Source organism: Physeter macrocephalus, chromosome 4 (genome assembly GCF_002837175.3).
Source record: "Physeter macrocephalus isolate SW-GA chromosome 4, ASM283717v5, whole genome shotgun sequence".
NCBI lineage: Eukaryota > Metazoa > Chordata > Mammalia > Artiodactyla > Physeteridae > Physeter > Physeter macrocephalus.
In genome coordinates, this window is record NC_041217.1 from 61,899,662 (window position 1) to 61,916,095 (window position 16,434).

Genomic DNA, 16,434 nt, shown 5'->3' on the forward strand with positions numbered 1-16,434 from the left:
CATACAAGGAATTCCTATTTTCTACTATACAGTATTCTAATTATATAGAATCCACAATTTTTAGCCTGGCTTTTAAAGCTATGCATCCCATACTCATCTCTACCAGTATTCCCTACCTTGTTTCCTCTCAGAAAACATATTTCTTTGTGTTTCTAGGTATGCATTTCCCATTGAAGCCAAGCAAATATTCTTGCTGTATATCACAGTAAATCTTCAAATTCTTTCATTGTTACCTTTGTATATAGAGTTTTACAGCTTTCCCTATTCTCTTCATGCCTTGATTCATCTTTAAAATCCCTGTTTACGTCTCTCTCTTCCTCTTACAAAGATTCTTTAATTACCTTCAGGTTATACTAATTGCTCCCTTAATAAACAACCCTTCACCATTTGTATTTTACCTGAACTAACAATATTTTAGACCTTACTAGTATGTTGCTCTGTAAGTGTTTGGAAAGATCTTCATGTATGTGCTTTTTTTTTTTTGTAAATTTATTTTATTTATTTACTTTTGGCTGCATTGGGTCTTCGTTGCTGTGTGCAGGCTTTCTCTAGTTGTGGCGAGCAGGGGCTACTCTTCGTTGTGGTGTGTGGGCTTCTTACTGCGGTGGCTTCTCTTGTTGCAGAGCACAGGCTCTAGGCACACAGGCTTCAGTAGTTTTGGCACACGGGCTCAGTAGTTGTGGCACATGGGCTCTAGAGTGCAGGCTCAGTAGTTGGAGCACATGGGCTTAGCTGCTTCACAGCATGTGGGCTCTTCCTGGGCCAGGGCTCGAACCCGTGGGCCCTGCATTGGCAGGCAGATTCTTGAACACTGTACCACCAGGGAAGCCCTGTATGCGCTTTTTGATTGTTGAGAACAGATGTATTGTTTTTTCCTACAGGGATTAATCTAGCAGCACTCTCATACAAGCTGGCTTCTTAATAGGTGCTGCTAATTTTTTATCTTACATTTAAGGGAACTCAATAAAATTGTCTGAATTAAATTAAATTGAATTGGCTGTTCTTCATCAATAAACTTTACAAGTGATAGTGAAATAAAGGGTTAATTTAAATTACAGTTAGTGTTTAAAATTGGTAATACTTCCTATAATCCTACCCAGCTTACAACATTTGCATGGAGCTTTTGCATATGTATTCAAATGTTACTTCTGCTTTTCAGTCCCATCCCCGTCTCCATTCCCTTCACCACCAAATGTCCACGTGAAGAAAACCTGAAGCAAACTGAAAGGCATACTAGAGAATATCACTTTTCATATAAGCCCCACTGCTCATATTTATTTACATATCTGGTATGAAGCCACCATATCAATATTCTTCACATTGAGAGCTTTATTTATGGCCTCCCTATGTCAAAGGATAATTAATACTTTAGACAACTTCCATCACAGAGCTTAACAAATTTACTTACCTACACAATTTAGCAACAAGAAACAATAAAAGAAAATGCCACAGTGTTTCTGCCCATTCTATATTGTCACTAGGCTAATAAAAATTCACTTTTGTGGGAATACTGTATAAGAAATAAATGACATAAAATGCGATTCTGAATAAAAATTTGTATCTATTATGTTCATTTTGTATTATTTCTTTTAAAGAACTAATACTATCAAAAACCTGTTAAGATATTTAGTTAATAGATAAAACAAACTTAGTTAATATTTTAAACAATAACTTACAGGATCAGCAGGTCCACAGAATTCTCGAAATGTCACTGTAGGATTCGTCTGTTGAATCTCCATTGCTACACAAGGGCCAGAATACATTTCTGTCACCATTTCCTATAATATGTAATATAAAATAATATTAAACAAACAAGTAGAATTTAATAATCTTTTACTCCTCCTCTTTTAATTGTACCACTATTCTACTGAACTCAAAATGTTAGAGTTATGTTTGACATCTTCTCTACCTGTACCCTCTATGCCAAGCAGTTCCCACATTTTGTCCATTTTTCCTGCAAAAATATATTTTAGATATGTTCCCTTTTCTCCATTCCTACCACTACCACTTTTAGTTTAATGCTTTACCACTTGACATGTTCACTATTTGAAATTAGCTTCTAGTACATCTTCCTTTTAAAAGGCTCTCTCCCCCTTGAACACAGTACTGTCAAACGAACACTTCTAAAGATATAAATTCCAAAGTGTTTATCACAAAGAAACTTATAAAAATCATGAGTTCCAGCAATAAGGAATAACAGGCACCTGATTTATTCTCTCACATTAAACATCTAGAAACTAAAATATATATATATATATATATATATATATATATATATATATATATAACAACAGTTTTCAGACACTGGATGACAGACAGCACAGTACTATGATCCCCTAGAGGAGGAAAACAAAAGCTATATAACAGCCCCATCTTACTGCCTGAAGGCTTCCAGACAGTGGGATAGGTAGAGGAAACACAAAAGGGCCCAACACTCTCACTGAGTAGAAGAGACAAAGACTTTAGGGAGTTTTAGGGAGACCAATGAGGCTAGAATTTGCAGAACAGAATACTACAGGAGGTGGGAGAGCTACAGGAGAGTAAGCTACAGGGATCTGCAGAGAAGTGAGTAAGCTACAGGGATCTGCAGAGAAGTTCACTTGAGTCTTTGACTAAGAGTCTGTGTATGTATAAAGGATACTACCCAAGGCTGAAAAAAGTACTACCAGAAAGCAGTAAATGAAACAATTCACAAAGATAGCACAAGGCTGAGAAGAGTTTGTGCTTCTACCAGCCAGAGTGGAAAGCCCTCATATGATACACAGGGCATCAGGTAGAGTCCTCAGAATGGTACTGCATCATAGTAATTGGCCTAAACTTGCTTTAGATACGGAATGCTCTATACCTATCCTATAACAGCTTAAAAGCAAGTCTCAGAAGGGTCCAATTGATCCCAAGTAACTTGACTGAGTGCCAGAACAAAGTCAAACATTCTTCAAAGGAATACAACAATACCATGTAACACTGTAAGTTTCACAACATCAGCATATGGTAAAAACTACCAGGCATGCAAAGAAGTAGGAAAATATGAACCATAACCAGAAGGAAATAAATAGACACAGACCCAGCAATGACAGAAATGATGGATGTAATTACACAAGAATTTTAAAACAGTCACTATAAATAGGTTCTATATGCTCAAAATACAGAAGGAAACGTGGACATAATGCACAGAAAACAGAAGATATTAAAAAGATCCCAATAGAACTCCTAGAGATGAAAATTACATCTGAACTTAAAAATACACTTTATGGGATAAACAGGATAAGACTTTGTGGAAGATTAATGAATTTGAAGGCATGCAATAGAAACTATTAAAAAGCAAGCATGGAGAGAAAGAAAAATAAACAAAAATTTAAAAACTAAAAAAAAAAAAAGACTTATGGGACAATGACAAGCTGTGTAATTGGAGCCCCAAAAGAAGAAAGGGTGAACAGAAATATATTTCAAGAATTAATTGCTAAAAAGAGTTCAAATTTGATGAAACCCACAAACCTACATATCCAACAAAATCAAAGGAGAATAAATGGAAAGAAAAATAAAGTAGGGCATATCATAATCAAATTGGCTATAAAACAAAAACAACAACAAACAAAACAACCCAGTGATAAACAGTAAAAACAAAAACAAAAACCTTAGAAACATCCAAAAAAAGAAACATAGCAGTAGAACAAAGATAAGGATAAAAACAAAAACAACAACCTATCTAGAATTCTATAACCAGTTGAGAAAACATTTGGAAAATATTTTCCAAAATGAATGAAAAATAAAGATTTTTACAGAGTATAGGTCTTTAACCTCCTTGGTTAAGTTTATTCCTAGGTATTTTATTCTTTTTGATGCAACTTTAAATGGTGATTGTTTTCTTGCTTTCTGTTTCTGATAGTTCATTATTAGTGTATAGAAAAGCAACACACTTCTAAATATTAATCTTATATCCTGCAACTTTACTGAATTCACTTATTAATTCTAATAGGTTTTTTTGTGGAGACTTTAGAATTTTCTCTATATAGTACCATATCATCTGCAAATCATGACAGTTTTATTTCTTCCCTTCCAATTTGGATGCCTTGTATTTCCTTTTCTTGTCTGATTACTGTGACTAGGACTTCTAATACTGTTAAATAAAAGCTGGGAGAGTGGGCATCCTTGTCTTGGAAGTGAAAGACCTATACTATGAAAACCATAAAACACTGATGAAGGAAATTAAAGACAATACAAAGAAATGGAAAGACTACAGAAATTAATACTATTAAAATGACTATATTATCCAAAGCAATCCATAGATTTAATGAAATCCCTTTCAAAACAGCCATAAAATTTTGCACGGAATTCAAACAAATAATCCTAAAATTTATATGGAACCACAAAGGACCCTGAATTGCCAAAGCAATCTTCAGGAAAAAAAGAACAAAGCTGGAGGTATCACGCTCCCTAACTTCAGACTACACAACAAAGCTACGGTAGTCAAAATAACATGGTACTGACACAAAAACAGACACATAGATCAAGGGAACAGAATAGAGAGCTCAGAATAAACCCACACACTTATGGTCACTCTACAACAAAGGAGGCAAGAATATACAATGGAGAAAAGACAGTCCCTTTAACAAGTGGTGCTGGGAAAAGTGTACAGCTACATGTAAAAGAGTGAAATTAGAACATTTCCTTGTACCATATACAAAAATATACTCAAAATGGATTAAAGGCCTAAATGTAAGACCTGAAACCAAAAATTTCTAGAAGAAAACATAGGCAGAACACTTTAACATAAATCATAGCAATATTTTTTTTGGATCTGTCTCCTATGGCAAAAGAAATAAAAGCAAAAATAAATATATGGGACCTATTAAACTTAAAAGCTTTTATACAGCAAAGGAAACCATTGACAAAATGAAAAGACAACCTACTGAATGGGAGAAAATATTTGCAAATGCTATGACCGATAAGGGGTTAATATCAAAAAATAAATAAAAAGCTCATACAATTCAATATCAAAAAAGCAAACAACTCAGTTAAAGAACTGAATAGACATTTTTCCAAAGAAGACCTACAGATGGCCAACAGGCACATGAAAAGATGCTCAACACTGCTAATCATCAGAGAAATGCAAATCAAAACCACAATGAGATATCACCTCACACCTGCCAAAATAGCTATTATCAAAAAGTCTACAAACAACAAACACGGGTGAGGATGTGGAGAAAAGGGAACCCAAGTACACTCTCAGTGGGAATGTAAATTAGTGCAGCCACTATGGAAAACAGTATGGAAGTTCCTCAAAAAACTAAGAATAGAACTACCATATGATCCAGCAATTCCACTATTGGGTATATATCTGAAGAAAATGGAAACACTAATTCAAAAAGATACATGCATTCCAATAACAGCATTATTTACAAGAGCCAAGATATGGAAGCAATCTAAGTATCCAACAACAGATGAATGGATAAGATGTGGTATATATACATACAATGGAATACTACCCAGTCATAAAAAAGAATGAAATTCTGCCTTTGGCAACAATGTGCATGGACCTAGAGGCTTAGTGAAGTAGGTCACAGAAAGACAAATACTCTATATGTTATCATTTATATGCAGAACCTTAAAAATAAAACAAACACATGTATATAACAAAAGAGAAACAGAATCACAGATGTAGAGAACAAACTAATGGTTACCAGTAAGGAGAGGGAAAGGAGTAGGGTCAAGATAGGGGTATGGGATTAAGAGATACAAACTGGCATGCATAAAATAAGCAACAAGGATATATTGTCAGGGAAATATAGCCATTATTTTTAATAACTTTAAATGGAATATAATCTATAAAAATATTGAATCACTGTGTTGTACACCTGAATCTAATATTGTAAATCATTGATCTTTCAATTAAAAAAAGACTTTTTCAGACAAACAAAATCTGAGAGAATTCACCACCACCAGCCATATACCATAGAAAATGTTAAAGGAAGTATTTCAGACAGAAGAAAAATAATGCCAGACAAAAATATGGATCTATACAAAACAAGGGTAAACATGTGGGTAAATATAAAACATATTTCACAGCAACTAAAAAAGAAAAAAATGTAATTGATTATTTAAAGCAAAAATATTAAAAATGTATTGCAGAGTTTATAACATACATAGATGTAAAATGTATGACAACAGCACACAGAACAGGAGAGAAGAAATGGAAGTATACTGTTTTAGGATTCTTAACTCTATATGTGAAGTGGTTTAATGAAAAACATGGTCAAAGAAAAGTGCCTCTCACAGTGTCTGAAAAATTCAATGAATGGAACACTTCAGGCAGAAGTGAAAATACATATAAAGCCTGGAGGAAAAAGTACAGTTGGGGTATATGAAGATCAGTAAAGGAGCCATGATATCAGGGTCTGAGTGAGACCACAGGAAAGCAGTTAAGAGTTGAAGCCAGATCATGGAGGGCCATGTAAACCATTTTAATGACTTTTGAAGGTTTATGATACATAATGCCAAAGTAAAATAAAGGCAATTTATTACAGAACAATATTTAAATATTAATCTGAACTCAGTCATCATGCCTACTAGAAATGCCAGAAGTTAAAAAAGGAGTGAGAGAACTTCATAATTAATATGGTACACAGAACCCTACTCATTAAAATCCCTAGATGGATGCCCCTGAAGTCACTTTACTATTTCACAAAGGTCATATGAAATTGATTTTTATGGATAATTATGTTGAGTAGGACTTTCTGTCTAATGAAACTGAAGTACTGCCTACACATAAATGTCAAGAGCCAAGTTGTCAGTAGGGGTAGAAGGCATGAGCACATTATCCAAAAACAGAAGTGTAAATTTTGTCCACCTTTCTTTCACCTGTCTCTCTTTCAGTATTAATAACAAATACCAGTAAAATGATAAACATAGAGGGCTGTACAAAATGCAAAGAAAAATGTTGAAAAAGGACTCCATCAATAGCAAAAAGTGTTCCTTAAAAAATGGACTTGAGGGGCTTCCCTGGTGGCGCAGTGGTTGAGAGTCCGCCTGCCGATGCAGGGGACATGGGTTCGTGCCCCGGTCCGGGAAGATCCCACATGCCGCGGAGCGGCTGGGCCCGTGAGCCATGGCCGCTGAGCCTGCGCGTCCGGAGCCTGTGCTCCGCAACAGGAGAGGCCACAACGGTGAGAGGCCCACGTACCACAAAAAAAAAAAGGACTTGAGAATTCTGTTAACAGATTAAGAGAATTAATTAATTAAAAGAATTAACAGAATTCTCAAGTCGCCTAGGTTTTTACTTAAGCAAAACACTGTCAAACAAAAAAGCACTTGTTTCCTTCCATAATAGCCCTTTGACTACCGTCCTTAAGCAGTTTCCTTAAATAGTTGCAGTGGGATGTCTGATTTAATATCTCTCCTCACCAGGACATAAGCTCCATGAATGCAGGTAGTGTGCTTTTTTGTTCATTTCTGTCTCCCTGGTAGCCAACACATTGTATGGCCCACAGGAGATACTCAATACATGTGTGGCAAATAATTGGATCATGATAATTCTATAAGATAGGAATTATTACCTTTTTATGATTGCAAATGCTAAAACAGCAAATTTAACTAAATGATCAGCACAGAATCTGCTATAAAGATTCTCAGCTACAGTAATAACAATGATAGTAGTAATAATAAAAATAGCTAATATTTACTAAAGCAATAGTCTCAGTATGTGAGACTGCTTTACATGATATATTTCATTTACCCACAATAACTTCATAAAGTAATAGCATTGTTTCTATTTTATATATGGGTAAACTAAGGCTTAAAGAAGGTAAATAACTTCCATGGTCACACAGCTGGTGGGTGTGTTTGGGATTTGAACTTTGCATCTGACTCCATAGCCAAAAAAAACAACAACAAAGGAAACTGAGGTCAGGAAGCTGTAAGCTGTTGCAATGAATTTTGGGAAACAGGAAAATTTTACAGTTTGAAGCAAGTAACATGGGAAAACCTAGAACTAGAGTAGAATTATTAAAAAATATCTGGTACAACAGTGTCAGTGATGCTGTACTATTTCACACTACATATTCTACATTTCACACCCTTACACCTTTAAGTTCAAAACAATAAAATGGATGGAACCACTAATATGACCTTATATCTCTTATTTCTTTTATAAGAATCTGAAGACAAAGAGGGTAAAGTGCTGTACTAAAAGTCAGAGTAAGAATCAGATCACCTGTTTTTGTTTCTTTAGACTATGTTGCCTCTTAAGATTATTTTTTATGGCCTACTTTATAGAATTAAATAAATCTCATAAAATTAAGAGACATCCAGTATCAGCATTTAAAAACTTACCTCTTCCGTGAACTTAAAACTTGAGTCCTAAATATTAACTGTCATGAAAAATAAGAGACCCAAGAGGAAACACAACAATCACAATAGCAAGTGAGACCCAGGATTTTCTATCTGATTCTTGCTATCCCAAATTACCCAATGTAAGATATCACAATCATATGCATTTCTAGTATATGAATACAGACCATCATACAACTTCCTTTGAATGAAATAGTCAGAATCATGAAATGGGAAAAGAACTTTAAAAGAATCAGAAATTATATACCATTCATAAGAACATATTTACTTAATAAGATATTACTGTGATAAAAACTCTTTCCCTTTGGGGAAAATTTTCAAGGAAACATTTCTTAGCATAAATAAAATTTTATATGATATAAATGCAATAACATCTCAAAGATACCTGGATATTGATATATTCTGGTTCATATATATAGTGCATTCTCCCATTAAGAGCCTGCTACAAACCAATAATTTGAAATACTTGTTTTAAGCTGAATAAGCCATTTTAAGCTGAAAAAAAATCATAACCATTACCAAAAATTACTCACAAGACTAATCATTACTCTGAAATAAGGTAGTTTTTCCCCTTCCAAACAGCCCTTCTGTTCCTTCTCCTAAGTAGGTTCTTTTATTAATATTACAAGATTTAAATAGTAATTATAGAGAATATCTTACTGAGAAGATTAAACTGAAGAAAGTACATCAATATCAATCATTCTGGGCCGTCCTGACATTAAAGTATAATATTGCTATTGTCATTCAAATTCCTGATTTCCCAGGGGAAATGACAAATACACTCAGTGATGTTTTTATCTTTAACTCCAGAATCCCAAGATCAAAAAATTCTAAGAGTAAAATGTATATTATATAAAAAAATTGCATGTATGGTATTTTCAAAGCACAGTATAGCACAGAAATATGATGTTGTACACATGAAACATATGTTATAAACCAATGTTACCTCAATAAAAAATAAATGAAAGAAAAAGATGAGGCTTTTTTTTAAAAAAAGTTTTTTACCAAAGGGAAATATGGCCTACCTCAGATATGTACATAAAACATTAGTGTCCTCAACTACTACTTGCTACCAAATTCAATACTATCTGATGTTGTATGAGAATGTAACTCAGGATCAAGGCTACTGTAAGATATGCCTCCACGAGTCTCTTCTTCTTATATACAATAAAACTATAATATAATGTACATTAATAAAGGTAGTTGCTTGTAACCATATTTTTTAAAAAGTCAATCAAACACACAAAAGAAGGAAAATGTAAAAAAGGAAGATTTAAGAAATGGAAAACATCTGTCACTGGTTGAATAAATGATGTTAAGATAAGAATGGGGGCAGGCCACAGCAGAGGGAGGCCCACATACCACAAAAAAAAAAAAAAAAAAAAAGAATGGGGGGGACCTTCAAGATGGAGGAGGAGTAAGACATGGAGATCACCGTCCTCCCACCAAAATACATCAAAAAAAATCTCCATGTGGAACAACTCCTACAGAACAAATACTGAATGCTGGCAGAAGACCTCAGACTTCCCAAAAGGCAAGAAACTCGTACCTGGGTAGGGCAAAAGTAAAAGCAGAGACAAAAGAATAGGGACGGGACGTGCACCTCTGGGAGGGAGCTGTGAAGGAGGAAAAGTTTCCACACATTAGGAAGCCCCTTCACTGGTGGAGATAGGGGGTGGGCTGGGGAGAAGCTTCGGAGCCACAGAGGACAGCGCAGCAACAGGGATGCAGAGGGCGAAGCCGAGGATCCCACACAGAGGATCGGTGCTGACCAGCATTCAACAGCCTGAGAGGCTTATCTGCTCACCTGCTGGGGCGGATGGGGGCTGGGAGATGAGGCTCCAGCTTCAGAGGTCAGATCCCAGGGAGAGGACTGGGGTTGGCTGCGTGAACACAGCCTGAAGGGGGTTAGTGCATCACAGCTAGCCAGGAGGGAGTCCGGAAAAAGTCTGGACCTGCTTAAGAGGCAAGAGACAAATGTTTCGGGGTACACGAGGAGAAGGGATTCAGATCACTGCCTAAATGAGCTCCAGAGACGGGTGCGAACCGCGGCTATCAGCGCAGACAGCAGAGACGGGCATGATATGCTAAGGCTGCTCCTGCAGCCACCAAGAAACCTGTGTGCAAGCACAAGTCACTATCCACACCTCCTCTCCCATAAGCCTGTGCAACCCACCACTGCCAGGATCCCGTGATCCAGGGACAACTTTCCTGGGAAAACACGTGGTGCACCTCAGGCTGGTGCAATGTCACGCCAGCCTCCTCCGCCGCAGGCTTGCCCTGCATTCCGTACCCCTCCCTGCCTCTGGCCTCAGTGAGCCAGAACCCCCTAATCAGCCACTCCTTTAACCCCATCCTGTCTGGGCAAAGAACAGACACCAGAGGGCAACCTGCATGCAGAGGCGCGGCCAAATCCAAAGCTGAACCCCAGGAGCTGTGCGAACAAAGAAGAGAAAGGGAAATCTCTCCCAGCAGCCTCAAGAGCAACAGATTACATCTCTGCAACCAACTTGATGTACCCTGCACCACTGGAATACCCGAATAGGCAATGGATCGTCCCAAAACTGAGGCAGTAGACTTTGGGAATAACTGTAGACTTGGGGGTTGCTTTCTGCATCTAATTTGTTTCTGGTTTTATGTTTATCTTAGTTTAGTATTTAGAGCTTATTATCATTGGTAGATTTGTTTATTGATTTGGTTGCTCTCTTCCTTTTATATATATATTTTTCTTTTTTTTTCCTTTCCTTATTCTCTTTTTGGGAGTGTGTATGTTTATGCTTCTTTTTGTGATTTTGTCTGTATAGGTTTGCTTTTACCATTTGTCCTAGGATTCTGTTTTTTTCTTGTTCTTTTTTGTTTTAGTATAGTTTTTAGCACTTGTTATCACTGGTGGATTAGTTTATTGGTTTGGTTGCTCTCTTCTTTCTTTTGTTTTTTAAATTACATTTTAATATTTGTATTTTAATAATATTTTTAAATTTTAATTATTTTATTTTATTTATTTAGTTTTTCTTTCTTTCTTTTTCTTCCTCCCTTTTCTTCTGAGCCATGTGGTTGACAGGTCTTGGTGCTCTGGTTGGGTGTCAGGCCTGAGCCTCTGAGGTGGGAGACCAACTTCAGAACAGTGGTCCCCCAAGGACCTCCCAGCCCCACATAATATCAATCAGCGAGAGCTCTCCCAGAGATCTGTGTCTCAACACTAAGACCCAGATCCACTCAACGACCAGCTCCACTCAACGACCAGAATGCCCATGCCAAACAACTACCAAGGCATGAACACAACCCTACACATTAGCAGATAGGCTGCCTAAAATCATAATAAGCTCACGGAGACACCAAAACACACCACCGGGTGCGGTCCTTACCATCAGAAAGACAAGATCCAGCCTCATCCACCAGAACACAGGCAGAAGTCCCCGCCACCAGGAAGTCTACACAACCCACTGAACCAACCTTAGCCACTGGGGGCAGACACCGAAAACAACGGGAACTACAAACCTGCAGCCTGCGAAAAGGAGACGCCAAACAAGGTAAGTTAAGCAAAATGAGAAGATAGAGAAACACACAGCAGATGAAGGAGTAAGGTAAAAACCCACCAGACCAAACAAATGAAGATGAAATAGGCAGTCTACCAGAAAAAGAATTCAGAGTAATTAATACTTAAGATGATAAAAATCATGGAAATAGAATGGAGAAAATACAAGAAATGTTAAACAAGGATCTAGAAGAACTAAACAGCAAACAATGATGAACGACACAATAAATGAAATTAAAACTTCTCTAGAAGGAATCAATAGCAGAAAAACTGAGGCAGAAAACGGATAAGTGACCTGGAAGATAAAATAGTGGAAATTACTATCACAGAGCAGAATAAAGAAAAAAGAATGAAAAGAATTGAGAACATTCTCAGAGACCTCTGGGACAACATTAAACACCCCCAAATTAGAATTATAGGGGTCCCAGAAGAAGAAGAAAAAGCACTGAGAAAATATTTGAATAGATTATCGTTGAAAAATTCCCTGATATGGGAAAGGAAATAGTCAATCAAGTCCAGGAAGCACAGAGAGTCCCATACAGGATAAATCCAAGGAGAAACACGCCAAGAGACATATTTATCAAGCTATCAAAAATTAAATACAAAGGAAAAATATTAAAAGCAGCAAGGGAAAAGCAACAAATAACATACAAGGAAATTGCCATAAAGTTAACAGCTGATCTTTCAGCAGAAACTCTGCAAGCTAGATGGGTATGGCAGGACATATTTAAAGTGATGAAAGGGACAAACCTACAACCAAGATAACTTTACCCAGGTGGGAGGGAGACGCAACAGTGAGGAGATATGGGGCTATATGTATATGTATGGCTGATTCACTTTGTTATAAAGCAGAAATTAACACACCATTGTAAAGCAATTATACTCCAATAAAGATGTTAAAAAAAAACAAAACATTACTCTACCCAGCAAGGACTGCATTCAGATTCAAGGGAGAAATTAAAACCTTTACAGACAAGCTAAAGTTAAGAGAATTCAGCACCACCAAAGCAGCTTTACAACCAATGCTAAAGGAATTTCTATAGGCAGGAAACACAAGAGAAGGAAAAGACCTACAATAACAAACCCAAAACAATTAAGAAAACAGTAATAGGAACATACATACTGATAATTACCTTAAGTGTAAATGGATTGAACGCTCCAACCAAAAGACACAGAAAGCTGAATGGATACAAAAACAAAACCCGTATATAGACTGTCTACAAGAGAACCACTTCAGACCTAGGGACACATACAAACTGAAAGGGAGGGGATGGAAAAAGATATTCCATGCAAATGGTAATCAAAAGAAAGCTGGAGTAGCAGTTCTCATATTAGACAAAATAGACTTTAAAATAAAGACTATTACAAGAGACAAAGAAGGACACTACATAATGATCAAGGAATCCATCCAAGAAGAAGATATAACAATTGTAACTATTTATCCACCCAACATAGGAGCAACTCAATATACAGGGCAAATGCAAACAGCCATAAAAGGGGAAATCAACAATAACAAAATAATAGTAGGGGACTTTAACACCTCACTTTCACCATGGATGGATCATCCAAGATGAAAATAAATAAGGAAACACAAGCTTTAAAAGACACATTAAACAAGATGGACTTAATTGATATTTATAGAACATTCCATCCAAAAACAACAGAATACACTTTCTTCTCAAGTACTCATGGAACATTCTCCAGGATAGACCATATCTTAGGTCACACCTCAAGCCTTGGTAAATTTAAGAAAACTGAAATCGTATCAAGTATATTTTCCAACCACAACGCTATGAAAGTAGATATCAATTACAGGAAAAAATATGTAAAAAATACAAACAGATGGAGGCTAAACAATACCCTATTAAATAACCAAGAGATCACTGAAGAAATCAAAGAGGAAATCAAAAAACACCTAGAAACAAAGGACAATGAAAACATGATGACCCAAAACCTATGGGATGCAGCACAAGCAGTTCTAAGAGGGAAGTTTATAGCAGCACAATCCTACCTCAAGGAAAAAGAAAAATCTCAAATAAACAACCTAACATTACACCTTAAGCAATTAGAGAGAGAAGAACAAAAAAAAAACCCCAAAGCTAGCAGAAGAAAAGAACTCATAAAGATCAGATCAGAAATAAATGAAAAAGAAATGAAGGAAACAATAGCAAAGATCAATAAAACATAAAACTGGTTCTTTGAGAAGATAAACAAAATTGATAAATCATTAGCCAGACTCATCAAGAAAAAAAGGCAGAAGACTCAAATCAATAGAACTAGAAATGAAAAAGGAGAAATAACAACTGACATTGCAGAAATACAAAGGATCATGAGAGATTACTACAAGCAACTATATACCAATAAAATGGAAAACCTGGAAGAAATGGACAAATTCTTAGAAAAGCACAATCTTCCAAGACAGAACCAAGAAGAAACAGAAAATATAAACAGACTAATCTCAAGCACTGAAACTGAAACTGTGATTAAAAATCTTCCAACAAACAGAAGCCCAGGACCAGATGGCTTCACAGGCGAATTCTAACATTTAGACAAGAGCTAACACCTATTCTTCTCAAACCCTTCCAAAATATAACACAGGAAGGAACACTCCCAAACTCATTTTATGAGGCCACTATCATCCTGATACGAAAATCAGACAAAGATGTCACAAACAAAGAAAACTACAGGCCAATATCACTAATGAACACACATGCAAAAATCCTCAACAAAATACTAGCAAACAGAATCCAACAGCACATTAAAAGGATCACACACCATGATCAAGTGGGGTTTATCCCAGGAATGCAAGGATTCTTCAATATATGCAAATCAATCAATGTGATAAACTATTAACAAATTGAAGGAGAAAAACCATATGATCATCTCAATAGATGCAGAAAATGCTTTTGACAAAATTCAACACCCATTTATGATAAAAACCCTCCAGAAAGTAGGCACAGAGGGAACCTACCTCAACATACTAAAGGCCATATATGACAAATCCACAGCCAACATCGTTCGCAATGGTGAAAAACTGAAACCATTTCCACTAAGATCAGGAACAACAAGGTTGCCCACTCTCACCACTATTATTCCACATAGTTTTGGAAGTTTTAGCCACAGCAATCAGAGAAGAAAAATAAGCAAAAGGAATCCAAATCGGAAAAGAAGAAGTAAAAGTCTTACTGTTTGCAGATGACATGATACTATACATAGAGAATCCTAAAGAGGCTACCAGAAAACTACTAGAACTAATCAATGTATTTGGTAAAGTAGCAGGATACAGAATTAATGCACAGAAATCTCTTGCATTCCTATACACTAATGATGAAAAATGTGAAAGAGATTTCCTATACACTAATGATGAAAAATCTGAAAGAGAAATTAAGGAAACACTCCCATGTGCCATTGCAACAAAAAGAATAAAATGCCTAGGAATAAACCTACCCAAGGAGACAAAAGACCTGTATGCAGAAAACTATAAGACATTGATGAAAGAAATTAAAGATGATACAAACAGATGCAGAGATATACCATGTTCTTGGATTGGAAGAATCAACATTGTGAAAATGACTATACTACACAAAGCAATCTACAGATTAAATTGCAATTCCTATCAAACTGCCAATGGCATTTTTCACAGAACTACAACAGAAAATTTCACAATTTGTATGGAAACACAAAAGACCCCGAATAGCCAAAGCAATCTTGAGAAAGAAAAGTAGAGCTGGAAGAATCAGGTGCCTGGACTTCAGACTATACTACAAAGCTACACTAATCAAGAAAGTATGGTACTGGCACAAAAACAGAAATATATATCAATGGAACAGGATAGAAAGCCCAGAGATAAACCCACACCCATATGGTCACTTATTTTTGATAAAGGAGGCAAGAATGTACAATGCAGAAAAGACAGCCCCTTCAATAAGTGGTGCTGGGAAAACTGGACAGCTACATGTAAAAGAATGAAATTAGAACACTCCCTAACACCATACACAAAAATAAGCTCAAAATGGCTTAAAGCCCTAAATGTAAGGCCAGATACTGTAAAACTCTTAGAGGAAAACATAGGCAGAACACTCTTTGACACAAATCACAGCCAGATCCTTTTTGACCTACCCCCTAGAGAAATGGAAATAAAAACAAAACTAAACAAATGGGACCTAATGAACCCTGAAAGCTTTTGCACAGCAAAGGACATCATAAACAAGACAAAAAGACAACCCTCAGAATGGGAGAAAATATTTGCAAATGAAGCAACGACAAAGGATTAATCTCCAAAATTTACAAGCAGCTCATGCAGCTCAGTATCAAAAAAACAAACAACCCAATCCAAAAATGGGCAGAAGATATAGAGACTGCCAACAAACACATGAAAGAATGCTCAGCATCATTAATCATTAGAGAAATGCAAATTAAAACTACAATGACATATCATCTCACACCAGTCAGAATGGCCATCATCAAAAAATCTAGAAACAATAAATGCTGGAGAGGGTGTGGAGAAAAGGGAACACTCTTGCACTGTTGGTGGGAATGTAAATTGATACAGC

The 16,434-nt window shown here is 36.3% G+C and overlaps 1 protein-coding gene across 7 annotated transcripts in view; it reads right to left on the minus strand.

Moving 5' to 3' along the window:
* The window catches only part of NME7 (NME/NM23 family member 7), a 267,494-nt gene that overhangs the window by 132,192 nt on the left and 118,868 nt on the right, over positions 1–16,434 (minus strand). For all 7 annotated transcript variants that reach the window (XM_024116676.3, XM_028488688.2, XM_028488687.2 and 4 more), the window contains one exon: positions 1,677–1,778. In XM_024116676.3, coding sequence (XP_023972444.1) covers positions 1,677–1,778 — 102 coding nt within the window. The remainder of the gene's footprint in view (positions 1–1,676; positions 1,779–16,434) is intronic.